Source organism: Eurytemora carolleeae, unplaced genomic scaffold, assembly GCF_000591075.1.
Source record: "Eurytemora carolleeae unplaced genomic scaffold, Eaff_2.0 scaffold667, whole genome shotgun sequence".
Taxonomy (NCBI): domain Eukaryota; kingdom Metazoa; phylum Arthropoda; class Copepoda; order Calanoida; family Temoridae; genus Eurytemora; species Eurytemora carolleeae.
Window position 1 is genome coordinate 57,211 of NW_019396561.1, and position 21,592 is coordinate 78,802.

A 21,592-nucleotide genomic window follows, 5' to 3' on the forward strand; every position below is an offset into this window, starting at 1 on the left:
GGACTGGATAGAAACTGCAGCAGTTAGAGCGAACCCGAGCATTAGACAGGAGATATACGTTCCTTCCCCCTCCCCCCTCTCAACCCTGTCGTGGAGGGCCTATTAACTACGCCGGCTGTATCTTCTCCTGACCAGCAGTGTGACCCGTCCCGGAGTTGTCCCCTGCTGTTCCGCGCGTTTTCTGCAGTTACGTGTTCAACGGGAGAGCGCCCATACAACAAGGTTACGTCATAGTGATTTATATTCTCAACCCACTCTGCTCATCTACAACTGCAAATATATTCCCAGATTTAAGGTAGGATTATTAAACTCGTTATCTAATTAAATCAATTAGGGTTTGACTCCTATAACGCTGTTATAACTACTGTCTACTCGAAGGATATGTGTTCAGAATAACACGTAGAATTTCATAGTGTTAAAACTTGTTTTTTCTCTTTACGTTGATTGAGTTAAAATTAGTTGTTGCTATGTGTTACAGCCTATAATGCTCTAGTGGCTTGTACAGTTTCACTTAAGCAATCCTTAATCCTAGCGTATAGGCCTGACACATACATTGAACTCGACACAATCTAGGTTTTATTCTGTAATTACTTAGTTTCTCTATAATCTCGTGATCTATCCATTGATCAAGTTGTGAACCAGGTCTAGGTATTGGTAAAGTTCTAGTATTGAACCCTTGGTCTAGATATAGGCCAGATATACGAAGTATATCGTGTCGCAGTGCTCCCAAGGGGGGAGGGAGCTAGGACAGGTGTTTTAGCGGAGAATCCTAGTATCGGAGAACCCTCCTACTCTGCCGCATTATGACCAGGGAAACTATAAGGTTTCCTTTAAACTCTAAACCTTCTCTAACATTCCCTTATAGCTGCCTCAGGTTCCAAGGATACATTAACTGAGAACAAGGATTGCTAAACTTCAATTAAACAATAATTCTGTTTATAATTAGTGTATAAATGGAAAACTGTATATCAGGAGAATGCAAATAAATGAAATGATAACCAAGAACTAAAGGATTAATCCATAACTGAATCCTTCCGTACCAACATCTTAAAGGGACTGCAAACGTATTTTTAAGAGACTCTTCTTACAGAGTGGCATGTCCGATTCACAACTATATCATTAAAATGTTTGCCTGATCAGGAGTACATGAGATATCCATCATATTCCCGTTAATGATCAGATAAAGGGTTAAAAGTTATTGTTGTGAATCCGACATGTCACTCTATAAATGGAGAGTCACTTGGAATTACTTATACAGTCAATTTAATTCAAAATAAAAAAATGCAGCTTTAATAGGAAATAGAACTAGGAGGATGGTGGAAAAAGGAAGGATGAAATTGAAAAAAGTATAATAATTTAAGAACTACAACTTGGGTTTACTAGTAATGTGGCTGTACACTGGATTAAAGGATAGTTTATGAATAAGAACCGTGAAGAAGATTGTTTTTGAACAAGGTGCAGGATTAAATGAAGTTGAAATCAAGGTTTGATTGCGTGTATTTCTGTCCAGCTCCTGAGCAAAATCCTAGATTTTTAACCGAGACAATACTCTCCTTGTGACGTAATAAATACGGTAGAACTTCTCATTGATCCAGCAATCCAGCCCTAAACCCGCAGAATTACTAGGCAAGGTATTCGTTCTTCACTCCCATTTATCCATTCTACAGTCCCATTTAACCGTTCTACACTCTCATTTATCCATTCTACAGCCCCGTTTAACCGTTCTACACTCCCATTTATCCATTCTACAGTCCCATTTAACCGTTCTACACTCCCATTTATCCATTCTACAGTCCCATTTAACCGTTCTACATTCCCATTTTTCCGTTCTACGGGCCATTTATCCGTTTTACACTCCCATTTTTCCGTTCTACACTCCCATTTATCCTTTCTACAGTCTCATTTATCCGTTCTACACTCTCATTTATCAGTTACACAGTCTCATTTATCCGTTCTACAGTTCCATTTATCCGTTCTACACTGCCATTTATCTGTTATACAGTCTCATTTATCCGTTCTACAGTTCCATTTATCCGTCCTACAATCCCATCTATCCGTCCTACAGTTTATAAATAAAATTTCATGTATCTGTTCTACAGTTTCATTTATCCGTACTGCAGTTTAATTTATCCTTCCTACAGGTTCATTGATCCGTCCTACGGTTTGATTTATCGGTCCTACGGGTTTATTTATCCGTCCTGCAGATTTATCTATCCTTCATAAAGTTTCCTTTATCCGTCCCACGGTTTCATTTATCCGTCCTACGGTTTTATCTATCCTTCCTACAGTTTCATCTATACGACCTACAGTTTCATTAATCCTTTCACATGCTTTTATTAATCCGTCCTACGTTTTCATTTATCCGTCCTACAGGTTTATGTATCCGTCCTACAGGTTTTTATATCTGTCTTACAGGTTTACATATCCATCCTCTACAGCTTTATATATCCGTCCTACAGGTTTTCATATCCGTCCTACAGGTTTCATATCCGTCCTGTCAGTGTACAGGTGTATTCCACAGGTTTCATATCCGTCCTACAGGGTTATATTCCCGTCCTGTCAGTGTACAGGTTTATATATCCGTCCTACAGGTTTTCATATCCGTCCTACAGGTTTCATATCCGTCCTGTCAGTGTACAGGTGTATTCCACAGGTTTCATATCCGTCCTACAGGGTTATATTCCCGTCCTGTCAGTGTACAGGTCTATTCTACAGGTTTTCATATCCGTCCCACAGGTTTTTATATCCGTCCTACAGGTTTTCATATCCGTCCCACGGGTTTTTATATCCGTCCTACAGGTTTTTATATCCGTCCTACAGGGTCAGAGTACAGTTTAATATATTAGCCTTATACGTTTTTATATATTATTACTTTACAGGTTTATATATTCAATCCTTACAGGTTTATATATTCATCCTACAGGTTTATATATTCATCCTACAGGTTTATATATTCATCCTACAGGTTTATATTTCCGTCCTACAGGTTTATATATCCATCCTACAGGTTTATATATTTTATTTATATCCGTCCTAAATCTGTAATACAAGTTTTAAATGGATCTCATGAAGGCCTGACTCTGAGAAGGTTTCAATACGTCCTACCCCGTTCTTAGTATTGTAATGTAGTGAATAATTGTATTTATACTGCTAGGCGTAAATATTCAACCACCTTGAGTACTAAGAAGCTTAGTTTGCATTTAAACCCGATGAAACTTAAATTTTTCCATTTCTCCCCCCTCGTCACCCAGGCAACGGTACATTCCTCTGCTTACAGGGTTACGATAAACAACTTGTACTCACCGGCTTCATGCTCCAGGGTTGGGTCAACTTCACATTTTTATTTTGAGATTTTTACTCGAAACTTAACAGTTTTTGGATTTGAAATTCTTGTCAAGATTTTTTGTTTGATTTCCAGCATGAGTAAAAGCGGTGATTCTCTTTTTCGTTGCCAGCGTTTCGTCTAATAATACCCAACTTTTAGCGAGGTGCAGTGGGTNATTACAATATTACAATATTACAATATTACAATATTACAATATTACAATATTACAATATTACAATATTACAATATTACAATATTACAATATTACAATATTACAATATTACAATATTACAATATTACAATATTACAATATTACAATATTACAATATTACAATATTACAATATTACAATATTACAATATTACAATATTACAATATTACAATATTACAATATTACAATATTACAATAAATAACAATTTATTTTCAGGACTCTTTTTTCTGACAATCTCATTCGTTACCCTCACTCATTACCCTTACTCATTACCCTTACTCATTAACCTTACTCATTACCCTTACTCATTACCCTTACTAATTAACCTTACTCATTAACCTTACTCATTACCCTTACTCATTACCCTTACTCATTAACCTTACTCATTACCCTTACTCATTACCCTTACTCAGTAACCTTACTTATTAACCTTACTCATTAACCTTACTCATTAACCTTACTCATTAACCTTACTCAATAACCTTTTCATTAACATTTATTACTGATTAACCTTATCATGAACTAAATACTTATTAAACACTCTTTAAAGTTACATAGTAAGCCTTTACCATTACCCTTAAATTTAACTCATTATTCTTTAACCTTTAACCTTGCTCATTATTCATTCTTACTCATTAACCTTAGATCATTAACCTTTATCATTAACCATACTAGTTATCCTTTTTCATTCTTTCTTATTAACCTTACTTATTAACCTTACTTAACCATAATCATTAACCTTACTCATTAATCTTACTTATTAACCTTACTCATTAACCTAACTCATTGATCTTACTTATTAACCTTACTCATTAACCTAACTCAGTAAACTTACTCATTAACCTTACTCATTAACCTTAATCATTAAACCTACTTATTAACCTTACTTATTAACCTTACTTATTAACCTTACTAATTAACCTTTCTCATTAACCTTACTCAGTGACCTTACTCATTAACCTTACTCATTAATCTTACTAATTAATCTTACTCATTAAACTTACTTTATCTTTAAAAAAGAATCTTTGATAGATAGATACATAGAGACTAGAGAGATAGGATAGATATATTATATATCATTATATATATTATATATAGATATTATATATATCATCATTTAAGTAGATACATAATTTTACACTGTTGTAATGTATTTATGTACCTCATGTACCAATTAGAACCTTTATCATCAACTTACTTGAGAACAATTTATTCCCCCTTTTCCTTATAAACAACCTTACTTTTGGAAACTTTTAACCTACTTTCGGAAATCTATAATCAATTATTTTTTTAAATTAACCTAATTACATACCAACTATTGTGAAAAAAGTGTTATGCGATATCATTGGTATGGCTTTCTGAGCTTGTAACCATCTCGGTTTGAATTTACTCATAAGTATGATGAAAGCGAAAGTATTCGATTTTGGCCACAAATTCAAATTTTCTAATCCTATATCTTTGCAACCTTTAATATTTCAAACAAACTATTTTATCTACGACATCGGGTTACAAAGATATAAGGATTAGAAAATCAGATTTTGTAGGGAAAAAAAACTCAATTCCTTTATCAGGTTTCGTATTAGAAATTCAAAACATTTTTTGCTTAAGTAGCTGTTCAATATGTAAATAAATAAAGGATTTCAGTCTAAAGTATAATTTACTTTATTTGACGTGTGTACTTAGCAATTACAATCAAATAGATGATCAAGTACAACAGGTGGCAACAGAGAAATGAACCAATTATACACTACGTCACAAGTGTCAAATACAAGAAGGAAACATGTTTTCCGAGATTAAATAAAAAAAATGTAAAAACAGAAAATAAAGAAGAAATAAAATTAAACTTATTTTACTGTAAAATAAGCACTTAATTCTAAGATTTATCACTGTTATTAATAATTTTGTCGGACACAAAAACTAAGTTGACACTTGTGACGTAAGAATACAGCTGTAGTTCGAGTGTACAGAGTTTACGTTGCCATCTATTGTACTTGACAATTTATTTGATTACAATGCTTTGCCGGTATAGATGAAATTTGGGAGAACATGGAGCTTCGTAAAATCTTCATAAAAACTTCTTATATATAAAATTATTTTTCCTTATTGTGTTATTATATTTCTTATGTAAATACATTACACAATCATGTTCTGCAAATAAATGCGTCATTTTTACAAATAGGCTTCAAAGTTTCGAATATGAGTTCAATGATTACAAATAGATACTACTAGCTTTGGAACACGGCTTGGTCTGGAAACTTTCTCCGTAAAATTCCACCCATAGACAAACTGATATTACTACTTTATATATGTATGCATATATAGAGAGAGAGGGAAAAATATCAAAATATCAAATGCCAAATGATAAAATGCCTAATTATGGAGTTCAAACGCAGTACGTTTCAATTAGGTTTACAAGCTAGAAATGAAAACAAATCAGAGAAAAATCATAACAACGGATTGTACAGCATTGTTCATCTCAAAACTGGTTAAATGTCAACAACAAAGAGAAAACAAAGAGATAAGGGAAGAGAAGAAAAGAGATAAGAGAACAGAAGAATAGAGAAGAGAAGAAAAGAAAAGATAAGAAAAAAAGAAGAAAGAAGAAGAAAAGAGAATAAAAAAGAAGAGAAGACAAGAGAAGATTAGAAAATAGAAGAGAAGAGAGAGAAGAGTAGAAAATAGAACAGAAGAGAAAGAAGAAAAAATAGATTGCGTGAAAGAGAGAGCTTGCATTTTACAAAATATGTTTACTAGAATACCTTAAACTTTAAAATTAACTTTATAGTAAAATTGTATGATATTTTTTCAAGAAAATAGTTGTCCTAACTGTTTAGCGTACATTTTTTTGATCATTTAAAGATTTTTGATCATTTGGCATTTGATATTCTGATATTTTTGCAGAGAGAGAGATACTAGCTTGAGACTTGGCCCGGAGTTCTTCCCTTTAAAAGTCAACCCAATCAACTCAGAATTTTTAAACCAAGCTAAGCACATTCCCGTGGTTTTCCCATTCAAAATTTAAGGCAAATCGGTCCAGCTTTGATTGGACAGACAAACAAACAGAGATTAGTACTCTATCATATAAATATGGATTAAACATATTTCAAATTCGGATTTGAACGATATTAATTCAACATTTTAACGGATAATTATTTTCAATGTCTAAATCTGAATTTAAAGATTTTGAAAGAAAGCACAATTTGTTTTTGTCTATTGTGAGCGTATTGTTCTGAGATTGGATGGGTTGGATAAGAGTCCCATTTATGTAAGAGTTTCAACTTTTGGAACCCACTTCATTTTCTGCTTGTTATGCAGTATCATGATTTTTCTATTTTCAACATAAAACTATAATACTGAACTGTATTTTACATCTGATCATTAATTAATTAATTAATTAAACGTATATAAAACCGGATTTATGAACGACTATGGTTACCCCTTAATCTCCAGTTGTGTAGGAGGCCTCTTAACTTTGACCGCTATTGTATTGAATCATTTAACTATTAAAGGCCTCTTGTGAGCCGTAATCCCCCCCCTTAAAGTTTTTCACCCCATTTGCAACCTAAATGCTAACATCCAACCCCCTTTCACAAGTTCTGGCATACGTCTTACCTTCTCGACCGACTAAGAACGACCGCTAGGTTTCCTGGAAAGAATGACCGCCGATTATTGCGTCCCCCCCCCCTCAACCCTTAACTTGCTACGATTTATAGTTTACCATGAATATTTAGTTTAAGCTCAGTTGATAGTTTACTATAGATTATTTTTTAGTTTACTAGCTCATTTGATAGTTAACTATAGATTTTTTAGTTTAAGCTCAGTTGATAGTTAACTATGGAGCTTTTAGTTTAAGCTCAGTTGATAGTTCACTGTAGATTTTTTAGTTTAAGCTCAGTTGATAATTAACAATAGATTTTTTAGTTTAAGCTCAGTATATAGTTATTTACAGATTTTTTTTAGTTTACTAGCTCAGTTGATAGTTAACTATAGATTTTTTAGTTTTAAGCTCAGCTGATAGTTTACTATAGATCATTTTTCAATTTACTAGCTCAGTTGATAGTTAACTAGATTTTTTAGTTTAAGATTAGTTGATAGTTAACTATAGATTTTTTAGTTTAAGCTCAGTTGATAGTTAACTATAGATTTTTTAGTTTAAGTTCAGTTGATAGGTAACTATAGATTTTTTAGTTTAAGCTTAGTTGATAGTTAACTATAGATTATTTTTCAATTTACTAGCTCAGTTGATAGTTAACTATAGATTATTTTTATTTTTTCTTTATTTACAAATTAGATTTTCAATACATTTCTTCTTTATCACCCCTTCTTATTCCATTTTTCTGTATTTTCATGATTATTAACCATAATTTCCATATTTTATGTTTATACTTGCATTTTTTGGAATTATCTCCACATTTCTCTCTTTTTTACCAAATTTTTTCTTTATTTGGAAATTTTCTCCATTTATATAATTTACATTTTTAGTCCTTTGTTTTTACAATTCAACAATTACTTCTTTTTAATCTTTATCTCTTTCTTTATTTTTCTTTTTTCTTAACAAATTGTTCATCCTGTCTGAAATGTTCATATACCTAAATATCTATTCCATCTTACGCCGTCGAAACCTCGTGTCCCTCTCCCCTCCCCTCCCCATGCCTCCTTTTCTATCAGGCTTCCCCTGTTTCTTCCCCCCCCCCTCTCTCTTGCTCGTGAAACCTTGCTACGGACATGTTTCCCTCTACTATATCCCAGAAATAGATTTTCCCCCAGTCCTTTCCGTCCTAATCATTGTTCACTATCTTTCTATCCATCCTGCTTTATTTTCATTGCACTCACTTTAACATTGACGTAAAAGAATCAATCAATCAATCCAATAATTTTTATAATTCATTTTTGTTCATTTAGAAATTTAGAAATTCAGAAAATCCACCAAAAACCATTTTAATTAAACAAAATGCTATATTGGTAAAATTTTAAAGACTGCCTGTTCTTCAGTAATTTTATCATATCAAAAGCATCCTAATTAATCATTGAGGGTACAAAGTACATGCAAGTATTGTAAAAATGTATATGTAAAAATTATCTATATTAAACTTTATCTTCTGAAAAGGACCTAAAGCATCATTGTATATCCATTAGTTTTTTGAAACTTTATTTTTATAAATTCACAATAATTACAAATTTTAAGTCTAAAAAAAGCTTAAACTTACATTATTTGCATCAGATGTATTAAGATATTGCCAATAAGATATTTAATTAACTATTTATAACACTGTTATTTTGGTTCGCAGTGTTATAAAGTTTTTGGACAGAAATGTTCTCCTTTTAGATTTAATTTTGACACAATATAATCTGAAAAGGCGAGAACCTTTGAGATATAGAGAAAATTTAAGTCCAAAAACTTTATAGCACTTAGTGCTAAAATAATAGTGTTACAGGTAATTTTATGAAACGTTTGAGTACTTGTCTTATTTCAGTGGCTATTTCTAGATCAAATACGCAATTTGTAACAAAGCAGAAGTCAAAATAAGAAGTTGATTTCAATTTTATTTTCATTTCAATCGAAAAAAATATTTTGGAAATATCCTGAATTATTTGGAGAAAATCCGGGAACCAATCAAAACTTTATAGCACACGTGCTATAATATACAGTTAATTTAACTTTATAGCACTTTGATTACTCTATAGCATGTTCATTATGAAATTCACAAAGAAGTGAGTAAGAATTATAAAGTACACAATAGTTTCATAAAATAGTTCTATTTAAACCATGTAAATCTTGTGTTAACTTTCACACTGTTAACAAAAAATTGCAACCTAAGTTTAAAAAGTTGATTTTTAGCGCAATTAAGAATGCTTTAACTGGAAATAAAATATTAGAATAAAATATGTAATTAAGACACGTTAGCAAAACAGTTTATAAACGTGTAATCGTTTTGTCTGTAAAACGTGTTAAAGAAATATAAATATAATTTACATATTTTTAGAAAGAAATAGAAAGACATTGTGAATTTAGCAAATTAGCCTAAGTGGCTGTTATAAACTGATGAATATTGAGAAACATATATAATCTTCTACTCTTCCTTACAATTGCAAAGGAGAAATTCATTAATTGTACAATTTTGTTCCAATGATTTCTGAACACCCTGTCTATAACCTATATAACCCAGCCTCTTGAAGAATAGTTAAGGATAAGAAAATTCCCCCTGTATTCCCCAACATCCCCTCGGTCATATTCCCCCTCCCTCCAGCCACCTGACCCTCCCAACTTTTCCCCCTCCCCTCACCCGAGAAGGATTTGTTTTTGGTAAGCAGTTTATACGATGGAAGGGAATGAAGGAAAGTAAAGTGAAGTAAAAATTAAGGACAGATGGAAAGCAAAGAAACGGAACGAAAGTAAAAAGAAAAAAGAATGGTTAAAATGGAAGATAAAAGGAAAGAAATGTAAAGAAAAGAAAGCAAAAGTGACAAATTGAAAAGCTTAAAAAGTAAATAGAAGGTGAAGGGAAGCAAGAAAGGGAAAGGTAGAAAATGAAAGTGAGGAAAGTAAAGAAAGCGTAAGAAAAAGACAGGAAGGAGGATAGGAAAGGTTGTTGAGAGAAATGAAGGGGAAAGGAAAGGAAAGAATTTAAATGATTGTAAGCTAAGGATCCGAAACTCATGGAGTTCAATTAAAATTGCATTTAAATAGGAATTATGATGTTTTCATTAATTTTTAAAATGTAAGTTTAATATTTATTCTCCATAAATATAACAAATTTTTAATTTTAAGGTGAAAATAAACAAGATGGATGGAATGGGTTAAAAAACGGGATGGGTTGAATGAATGGAAGTGTAAATTTAAGTTCTCCGTGGATGAATGGAATGAATGGAAGTGTACAATGTAAGTTCTCCGTGGATGGATGGAATGAATGCAATTGTAAAATTTCAGTTCTCCGTGGATGAATCAAATGTATGGAAGTGTACAATGTAAGTTCTCCGTGGATGAATGGAATGAATAGAACTGTAAAATGTAAGGTCTCCGTGGATGGATGGAATGAATGGTACTGTATGATGTAAGTTTTCCGTGGATTGATGGAATGAAGTAAAATTTCAGTTCTCCGTGGATGAATAGAATGAATGGAACTGTAAAATGTAAGTTCTCCGTGGATGGATGGAATGAATGGTACTGTATAATGTCAGTTCTCCGTGGATGGATGGAATGAATGGAAGTGTAAAATGTAAGGTCTCCGTGGATGGATGGAATGAAGATTACTCTGCTCCGGGTTTGGGACTAGAGAGTTAGGTTAAATGACTCCAGATACTTGGCCACTACGCTACCAATGGATTCCAGGGTCTAACAATTCAGGGGCAACCCAACACATAAAAACATAACATTTCAACAATTATTATAATTATTATTATCATCATATCTCCTAGAGTCCAGAGTAAGATTTAAAAGAAAATCTTAATTTCCTATTGATTATAAAAATTTTTTTTTTCACAAATTAAAATGAATTTATTTAGTGTTTGTAAGATTGTTCTTGTAACTGGACACCAGTATGGAATAAAGTATCCTGATTACGGCCCTGTAAACCCGCTTCATCGAATGGAACGCTATAAGACCGCATCACGGGAAAGCCATAGCGGGGGCCTAACCTCCTCTCTTCTCTCTCTCTCTTTCGCTCTCTCTCACTCAACCTAGAAGGAGAATATTATACCAATCCGGATAATTAAAACCTTTTCTCCGGGAGTCCTTCAACTAACTAAACTTAAAATATCTTTTAACTCAGTTTTTTTTTCTCAACTGAAACGGCCTAATGATATCTTGTGAGTAAATTTTCAATTCAAAGGAACTAAACGCTTGCCTCAAACTCCAATTTTCTAATAATTTCATCTTTGCAACTTGATGTAGACTTTTGGTTAAGTTCTAAGGATTAAAGTCAAGGTTTTCGAAGATTAGATGTCTTGCGAGAACAAATTGAAAAATAACTGAATAAAGAAAAGAATAGGATTAAGATAAAACAGCGAGAAATACCAAATTAGACTAAAAGTAAAGGATTAGAAGTGTGTTTGTGTGGNAGAACCGTAATTGTAGAATTGATGTTTCTACCTTCAGTTTGCCGCAGGAAAACTTGTATAGTTCTTTAATCCAGCGCTACTACTTTGGACAGAAAAACAGGGTTGAACATAGAAAAAAGGGAAGTTAGAAGTTAGAACATAAAAAAAGGGAAGTTAGAAGTTAGAACATAGAAATAAGGGGAGGTAAAACATAGAAAAAAGGGGAATTAGAACATAGAAAAAAGGGGTCGAGGTAAAACATAGAAAAAAAGGGGAATTAGAACATAGAAAAAAGGGGAGGTAAAACATAGAATAAAAGGGGAATTAGAACATTGAAAAAAAGGGGAGGTAAAACATAGAATAAAAGGGGAATTAGAACATGGAAAAAAAGGGGCGGTAAAACATAGAATAAAAGGGGAATTAGAACATAGAAAAAAAGGGGAGGTAAAACATAGAAAAAAGGGGGGTTAGACCATAGAAAAAAAGGGGACTTAAGAACATAAAAAAAGTTAGAAAATCAAATACAAAACAGAAAGTAAACTGAACAAAAGAAAGAAAAAGGGGATTAATAAAAATCATAAAATCCTAACTTTTTTCATGATTTTGAACTTTGGAAAAATATTTTCTAGTTTTTCCGGTTTCTACGGAGCGACGTTACGTGGATTTCTAAAACATCTTTTACGTCTTTAGTGCCTGGGTGTTCTGGTTTAGGTGTATAGGACTCTCAGGTCTGGTTTTTTATGCCTGAAATATTACGTCAATGGCGGGTTTTTTAAGTGCTGTAAGTTCTGGTGGATCTACCCAATATCACGCTGGACAGGTCTGGTCGATGTTAAGCGAGAGCGGATAATCAAAGAATTATTTTTCGTCGTGATTTATTCCAACATTGTGATAAAGTACAAAATGTAATATTAGCTGATAACTAAAGATGATAATGTAGATATATCTGAATACAGTTTTGGATCTTTTATATATATAAACTAAAAAATAAAATATTTTTTAGCCTTTGTTTCCCCTAGGATACCCATGGGTTCACTAAAAAAATGTCATTATATTTGGTCCAGCCGTTTAGCCAGCTATAGCTGACATTTATATAGATGTATGTGAGCGAAATGCTTTATTATTTAGATGACAAAAGGTTGCACACATCTAAGCATTCCAAAATGAGCATATAAAAAAGTATACATATACCAGAAGGTATTTTACACATCGTAGCACAAATATTAAAAGGCAGACCACATTTTAAAATTTTCAAGACTGTGTATTTTGTTATATTTGTCTTCAGAATTATTCTTGTTAAATTCAGATTATTTATTTATAACAAAGGGCCTCAAAAAAGGCATGATTTAGGAAAATAAAAACCATAATAAGCATGTAACAAACTGTAGTAAACTTTGATTTAATTTACCAAATTTGTTTCTCACTTTAAAAGCAACTGCGATAATTCGTAGTAAAAAAATAAACAAAAAGTAAACATTTTTGCAAAAAAACTCTTTAATTTCGATTTGTCATTTTATGTGTCTCTGATCTTTAGAAGTCTAAACATGTGTTTTTTCATACTTAAATGGAAACATAATTCTCTGAGTAAATGTATACCTCTGATTGAGATCAAATTTCAGATCAAGGCATCTTTTACTTTCTACTTTTTTAGCATCAGAGGCGTTTTAAAATGTTGTAACAGTTAGTCGGGGGTGGGAAGGATAGATAATGTGACAAAACCAGGTTCTTTTTATATTTTATTTAAATCGTGCATTCTCCTTAATCTGGTTGTAATAAATTCTCTTTTTTTACCAGTATATTTCAATATATGGACAGTAAATTCTCACCATTTTCTTTCAACTCTAAATATTAACTATAGTTGAATTATTATTAAAATGATCTGTATTTACTTTTTAGGGATAACAGATATTTTCAAATAAGAAAGTAAACACGTCACGCCCTGTAAAATAAAAGAACTGAGCTGAAAACTTTAGACTGGTGGATATCGAAATCAATGCTTGATCTCCTCTTTTTCTTAATCTCGAGATTAAATAATGCTTATTCTCCTCTTGTTATTAATCTCCAGATTAATTAACCGATCAGGATAAAGGATATCCCATTTTAAAGTTTTCAGCTGTGATTTGGTTTGTAAATAAAGTCACGCTGGAAAATAGTTCTTTGGTGACGGTGCGATGTTGCTCCCGTGTCGTGTCCTCCCCTCTTTCTATCTTTCAATCTATCTTATTCTCTAGAATTATTTTCTATCAGAGCAAGTATAATACCATTTTCCAAACTAAACCCTTTAGGGTTCTTAAGAAAATATACACTAATAATATGTTCACTATATCATGGTTACCCACAAAAAATGAGACTCAAATGACGACCTTAAACTCTGTTTTGAACCAGGAAAGGTACAGTCGTCTTCGAGTCACATGCCTTTGTGGGTAATTCTATTAGTATACCACAATATAGATAGATAATAGATATGGGCTATGCATGGTTGTACCTATGGTAGCACGACTAAGAAATTGGGCTTTCGTCAATTGTTTCAATTATATTGTATGCAATTGTATTGTACAAATCGGACAGTTTTATTACGGTTCTGTATAAAAAGTACAATTGATTAAGCATTCTAATCCAAACTTAAATTTTAAACCTTATATGCTATAGATTTAAGTGCATCAATATTTGACTAAACTTTTTAATTTTTAACGTATATAAAAAATAATAAAATGTACTACAATTCTTATTACTTATGTACGCTATGCACTATTCTGTTTACAATGTAGAGTTTAAGGAATACAAATATATCGGAATTTCGGAAATGTTCACAAAAAAATGTTTTTGTACAGAAAAGTGTTCGCAGCTCACGTCGCGTGATCTGAAGAACAACAACACTAACTGTTGTCCAGTAAACTTTCATGAAGTTTTCTTTTTCTATTATTATTTCCTAAGACAATATTCAGAGGTTCCTTTAGAAAATGTTTGTCGCGCGTTCTTGATCCAGGGGTGAGTGGAAGAAGGGGGGGGGGGAGACTGATGAGTATTAATATTTTAAAAGAAGGAAAGGGGTGAAATACATGATTTTCAAAAGTTTCAAATCTGTGTAAGTCTTTGTCGTTTTGTTCTATTATTTGCATTTAAATATTGTTTAAACTGGTTTGATCTTCTTCTTTGTTAATCTCATATCATTTTTGTTGTTCCGCACTCTGTGATTTAATCATTTATGATCTAAAATTCTTTTCAGATTTTCACACTTATTTCTAGACTGTTGTTATTGTTTTTCAAGTTTAAATGACGGTTTTGTTTTATAGACATGTCGCAATCATGAATAAAATATACTTGTAACGCTTGAATTTTAATATTATAATATTATTAATTTGTTATTTTTTCAGATGGATTAATCTGGGAGAACTGTGAAGACTGAAACCCAACATATCCAAGAAGACTGAAAAGTTTGTATGTTGTCCGACATGCAGGACAGGGACGAACACAAGAGCGGTGACGAGGGGAGTAAAGATGAGAATGCAGTTAACCACGAGATCGCGACACTTTTGCTCAACCTTGCTTCCAGAACTCACTCCTCAGAGACATTTAAAAAGCAGTCTTCTAAACCTGATCCTGACGTAGCCATGGATCTATCAAACTATGCAAAATCAAACTCTCTACCGAGCCCAGCACAGCTTGGTAGTCCTAACACAAGCTTCCATAGCACGGTGCCAACCTCAAGTAACCCGTACTCCCTGTTTCCAACTTCCAATGGTTTAAACACCATCCCCTCGTCCTACCTCCTCCAGAACTTGTTGATCGGTAAGATGCAGCAGCAGTTGACCTGCTCTACGGATCGTATCCCTGCAAATATCAGTGAGTCTGTAAAGTTGGGGATGAGTCAGATGAGCGGGAAACCTGCCTGTAAACCAGGAACTGGTCCACACGCTAATATTCCTCTTCTCTCTGGACAAATTGTGGCGCAGCTCAACGCTCTTCTCTTCTCCATACATGGGCTTACAGATAAGAATATAGAAAGTAAGGTTGAGGTTCAGTTAGCGGCCATATATACCAGACTACAGGAGATTGTAACTCTGGTTCAGATTACTAAGACCAAGGATGAGAAACCATCTCTTGGATTGACTGAGATTAAAGATGAACCGAAGGTATCTCGACAGGACGAGTTTCCGCAGAGCTCGGTGATAAGCGTAGGAAAGACGGGGAAGATCTCAAGTTCCATATCTCCAGTAGAGAATATTAAATCAGAGGTTGGTTCTACTCCTCAGCTCCGGGTACTACCCTACTGCAAGGAATACGAACCTAGTTCTATCATATCCCGAAAACCTGGCAGGGACGGAGCTTACACTGAGACCAGTCCCCCTGAGAAGAGGATGAAAATGAGTCCTGATAATTGTACCAGCTCCAGTCCTCCAGGTTCTACGCGGAAGACGAGCAAGGGAGGGAAAGGTATCCGGAACCGAGTATTCTGTGGGGATTGCCCAGGATGCCTGAAGAATGATGACTGCGGTCAATGTCGGTATTGCAAGGATAAAACCAAGTTTGGCGGACAAAACCGACTCCGTCAGAAATGTTTACACCGCCGCTGTCAGATGGACACTCACCGACGGTCATCTCAGCAAAATTCGGCGGTTGGCGGTGTTGAACCGACGATATACAGCGGAGTAGAATTAGCTAGACTGACCAGCCATAATGATGATGAGAGACAAGCACAGTTCTCGTCTATGCTAGGTAATATTTTTATTAAATTAAAACCTTATTTAACCATTGAAGGGACTGTAACCGTAATTTCAAGTGACCCTCCATGTTAAGACAGCAGTGTCAGATTTACAACGGTACCCTTGAAACCTTGATTTGCTGACTCGATAAGTGTTCATTTCTATGAATTTCTACATTTTGAATCGAGCATTGTCATCTTTGCATGGAGGGTCACTTGAAATTAGGCTTACCGTCCCATTAAGGACAGCTATATACTTTTAAGTTTATACGCGCAGCTAAAGACTGGACCCTGAGTAAGGATTAAACTAACTCCTTCTCCGGGTTGAGTAAACTTCTGGTAAAAGTGTGTTTACAAGATTTCTTCTTATCTCCTCCGCCCTGTAAACTGAATAGTGTGTGTTAGATCTGAAATCACTTGGGAAAAGTCTAGGCTTAGTGGGGGAGGGGGGGGGGGGGTTAGCATATTAAGAAAACCGGTTTCTAATTTGCAACGTTTTGTGTGCAAAAACTCTTTGTTTTATGCTCGATGTACACTTCTAAATGTAGAAATTTTATGGGTTAAATAAATGCATCCAAGGTAACTCACGAGAAAATGTATAGTTTTTTAATTTATTTTTATTAAAAGTCGAGTTTTTGAAGCATGCAAAGTACGGGACAACGATGATCAATTCTATTTATGGCTTGTTACTTATTATATAGATTCATAAAACATTCACAATACAAATTCAAACTGCACTCTAATTGGGACAGTTAAATATTAGGTATTCTTGTATTTATGGATTTCAATGTGGTAATGTAAATTAAATTTTCTAAAAAGGCAAAAGGAATAGTAATTTACGTTGTACCCAATACCTGAGTTTGGTTTCTGAAAATATTTCGCGTGTTTCATCACAAAATTCATTAAAGGTACTGTAAGCGTAATTTTAAGTGACCTTCCATGTTAAGAGGGCAATTTCCGATTTACAACGGTACACTTGAAACCTTTTTCGAGCATAGAGATATGTGTGTGTAGCCTAATCGAAACCCTCTTGTTTTTGGGTGTCGCACACCCGAACTCATAGATTTCACCTAAATGATCAAAATATGAGAGTAAAAATATCGTTTTTTCTGGTTTAAGTATTTATTTGGTGATATTTTTGCAGGATCGAGTCCTGGAAGTGTTAGCAGTCCTGAACCAGAAGGAAGTCAGAACAGTCACCAATCAAGGATAGATAAGTGGAAAGCAAAGCACCAAGCCATGCTCAAACTAGCAGCTGAGAGCAAACACAGAGGTGAGCAAACCTCTCCTTCTCCCCCCTTGGAGCAGAGCAAGCTCGTGATCACGCTCTCGGAGAAGGACGAGGAGAAGATGAAGGAGAATTCTAGGTTTCCAGGTCGGAGTCTAAACACGGCTCTAGTGGTCTAGCTGGGACCCTGATATCCCTGGATTCACCAACCTACATTCCTTTTATATATATTAGAATATATATAGAAATCATCAAATAGCCCTTTACCACAATGCAGCCCCGGGATTAGCTGAATATTCAGCTTGATCCTGTTTACAACTGAAATTAAGGGATAACGTGTCTCATCCTAAAACCTAGAAAAGAAGGACATCTTGTTTGTTTTTGTTTTGTCTACTGGACCACATTTAGTTTTCATTAATTTGAAGATGTGGCAAACTTTTGAGCTTTATTTATCTATTTTAGTGACCTATAATCTAAATCAACCTATGCAGAAGCTTAAATTGGGCATTTGAAAGCAACTAGCAACCTTAATATAGAAGCCATAAACTTAATATTTTGTCAAATTATAAATAGTTATTCGAATGATTAAAAACATTTTACTTGAAGTTATTAATATAATATCATATTTCTAAGGCATAAATAATGTTTCAAAAAAGTGAAACAGAAAAAGTATTATCATGTCACAACCCTTACAAACAGAAAGTATGCAAAAAAAGCTTCCAAATTTCAGTTTATTTACAGAAAAAGACTTAATACGTCTCAAAAATGGAAATTTATTTACGTGATATGGTTTAAAATAACTTTTTGGATCTAGTTCATGTTTCCATATTGAAATTGATTTTAACTTAACTCACGTAACATCAATGATACCTTCCATATTGACATAAACTGATTCAAACTGATTTTGATTTACATAAACTGATTCAAACTGATTTTGATTGACATAAACTGATTCAAACTGATTTTGATTGACATAAACTGATTCAAACTGATTTTGATTGACATAAACTGATTCAAACTGATTTTGATTGACAAACTGATTCAAACTTATTTTGATTGACATGAACAAATTTTAACTGACAAAATCTGAAAAATTACATTAAGTGATTCAAATGGACAGGAACTGTTTATAACTGACATGAACGAATTAAACTGATTTGAATTGACATACTCTGATTTAAACTGTTCTCAATTAATGTAAAGTAAAATTAAATTTAGACTGAACGAGAAACGTAACAAGAACTATAAAACGACTAATTAATAGGCTTACAGAAATAACTTGTACATAAATAACTAAATATATAAATGACTTAATTACGATTGAAATTGAACTGATCCAAATAGTTAAGTTCATTTCACTGTTTTTTTTCAAGTGTTTCGTGGCATTATATACACCTGAAATGTTTATTAACATATCAATTTTTAGAAAAGTGTTGTTCATAGTTTAATTGTTATTACTTCATTTGTTAACATGTATACATAGTACGTTGTACAATGTACACAATAGCTTGGGAATCCCATAGGTCAGAAAAAAAGTCATGATTCACAAAACCAGTTTTATTATAAATATATTTATATTATTTTAGTTGAAGGATAAGTAAAAAGTACTCTTCTCGTATCAATGCAACTGTTGACACTTAAGGTTTCCCAAGCTTGTGAAAATTACTAATAATATGGGCATGCTATTATTATTATTATTATTAATATTAATCTATGAGAAGTTTATATATTGAATCTCATGCGCTAAACTAACATTGTTATATATATTCCTTCTTTTGGTCTGATTTTCCAAACCCACATATCATGCATTCTAATATTTAATTTCCGCCCTCTGTGATTCATTTGAAGAATATTATTTCTATGCAATTTTTGTCATTCCGTTGCAAGCGGGTTTGCCATAGCTATCGACTTAATAATAATATGCGTAAAGTTATGTAAACTTTTGTAAATTCGTTTTTTTTCGGTAGACAGTAGGTGCTCTTCGTGTCATATCAGGGGTTTCAACATTTACGAACAAACTGTACACAAATTTGGTTTTTTTGCCGGTTTTTGCATTATATTTACATAATTTGCTTTTTATTATTTAGTTCGATGGTATTGTACCCCCTTCATTGTTTGTAAGTTCCTTTAAATGTATTTGTTAAAAAGGGACATTACCTTAAATTGTTATATAAATTACTGAGCTTCTTTATTGTGGGTGTCCAGCCCAAAGTGTCCCTTAGGGTCAGGTAACCTGGTTATTGAGTTTTTTCTTAACAATTATTATTTCGTATTTACTCAATATTTCACTTCAATAAATTTTCATTGAAATTTGTTCGTTTTTATTTTGCTAGAGGTTAGGAAAATTTTAAACTTTTTTTCTGAGGTCCGAACTTTTGAGCTTTGAAATTTGGGATCAAGCATTTATCTCCGTCTACAGACTACAGACCCCCGAATTGATTTAATCTTGGATACTCCGTGGTGATCGTACCCTGCAGGGATATCTAAAATGAAGGGATCAAACATTTAAATGGAATCGAGAGCGGGGTGTCCCAATAAACATGGGAATTCATCGACGACTTTTATATCGTTTAGATCCATGCGACATTTTTTCATGAACACAATTATGCATCAGTACTCCAGTTATAACATCTTATATAAAAAACGCCTGGTCTTGAGATTTTCAAAATGTGGTCTACCATTTTTGTATCTTTGAAATTGACTAATGCAAAATTTTACAAATTTCACTTCATTCAATAAATCAAAATTGTCTTATTATCTATATTTTCGTCCATTTCTAAGATACAAGAATTAGGTGTAGTCACCTAACACCGATTCCCTTCTGTCCCTGATCTCTGTCCGTATTACAAAGACGACAGATTACACCCCTTGGATGCAGAAAAGTGGTGAGGGGTGGATCTTAGTTAGAAATTCCCTCTAGTATGCCAGTCCATTAGCGCCTGATCCAATCAGAGTTCAACGATGTGTTTGGTGTCTATTCTGAACCAATAGAAATTGTATGGCGCTAAAATCTATCTTTCAATCTATCTCATTATCCAGTTAGAGATAAATCCTTATATCGGCGCTATCGGTAAATGGCAATATTTACTTCTACTGAAACTATAGGGAAGGATGGAACAGTGTCGCGCAGGAAGGGTTGACAGCATTGTTAAGATGGATGGTTCACAGTTAGAATGAATGGATCAGAAGATCAGAGTAAGGAGGAATTGATTAGAGTATAAGAAAGGATGGATCATAGATAGTTTGAATCAGAGTTAGGATAAATAGATCTGAGTTAGGAAGGATGCCTCAGGGTTGTGAGGTATGATCTAAGTTAAGAAGGAGTGATCATGGTTAGGGGGGATGGTTCAGAGTTAGGAGAGATGAATCAGGGTTAGAAGGGATGATTTTCTGAGTCAGGAAAGATGGATTAGGGTTGCGAGGAATTGATCTTAGCTAAGAAGGATGGATCAGAATTGAAAGGAATCCATCCTTCTCAGAGATAGGAGGGATGGTACTGGGTCAGAGGGATGGATCTATAAAGATAGGAAGGAGGGATCAGGGTTGAGAGGTTTGTATTTGAGCTAAGAAGAATGCATCAGAGTTAAGAGGGATAGTTCTGAATTAGGGTAAGGAGGGATTGTTATGAGTTAATATGGATAAATCAGAGTTACGGGGAATGGATCAGAGTTAGAAGAGATGAATCAGGGTTAGGAGGGATGAATCAGGGTTAGGAGGGATGGTTCTGAGTAAGAAAGTATGGATCAGGTTTGCGAGGTATAAATCTGAGCTGAGGAGGATGGATCAGAGTTAGGAGGGATGAACCAGGGTTAGAAGGAATGGATCAGAGTTAGGATGGATGGTTTTGAGTAAGAGGGGATAGATCAGAGTTAAGGGGGATGGCTTAGAGTTAGGAAGTGTAGGTCACAGTTAGATGTGACGGATCAGAGATAGGAGGAATGAATTGATTTAATGTAGGAGGGATGGAGTTCAGAGATGCAAGGGTTGGGTCCGAGATGGAATGAATAAGAGTTGTGATGAATGAGTGTTAGGAGGGATTAAGCAGATAGTCAGGACTCAGTAAGGATGGTTTTGAGTAAGAAGTGATGA

The 21,592-nt window shown here is 33.8% G+C and overlaps 1 protein-coding gene across 6 annotated transcripts; it reads left to right on the forward strand.

Moving 5' to 3' along the window:
- Window positions 1-3: 3 nt before the first annotated feature.
- On the forward strand, window positions 4-19,813 carry LOC111705527 (histone-lysine N-methyltransferase 2B). Of its 6 annotated transcripts, none has more exons than XR_002766029.1 (4): window positions 4-295; window positions 14,948-16,289; window positions 17,420-19,427; window positions 19,591-19,813. XR_002766029.1 is itself a non-coding variant. In XM_023478108.1 (3 exons), the coding sequence occupies exons 2-3, from the start codon at window positions 15,014-15,016 to the stop codon at window positions 17,680-17,682; spliced, it is 1,539 nt and encodes a 512-aa protein (XP_023333876.1). In that variant the 5' UTR covers window positions 4-295; window positions 14,948-15,013; the 3' UTR covers window positions 17,683-19,813. The 6 variants fall into 6 exon arrangements, 2 of the variants coding, with proteins under 2 accessions (XP_023333876.1, XP_023333877.1); XR_002766028.1 differs by having other exon boundaries at window positions 17,420-19,026; window positions 19,146-19,813; XR_002766027.1 differs by having other exon boundaries at window positions 17,420-19,026; window positions 19,156-19,813.
- Window positions 19,814-21,592: the final 1,779 nt, after the last annotated feature.

Excerpts from the sequence above, each read along its gene's own strand:
- LOC111705527 (XM_023478108.1), top strand. The coding sequence starts at position 15,014 with ATGTTGTCCGACATGCAGGACAGGGACGAACACAAGAGCGGTGACGAG. Across the intron at positions 16,290-17,419 it reads ACAGTTCTCGTCTATGCTAG|GATCGAGTCCTGGAAGTGTT; the intron begins GTAATATTTTTA and ends ATATTTTTGCAG.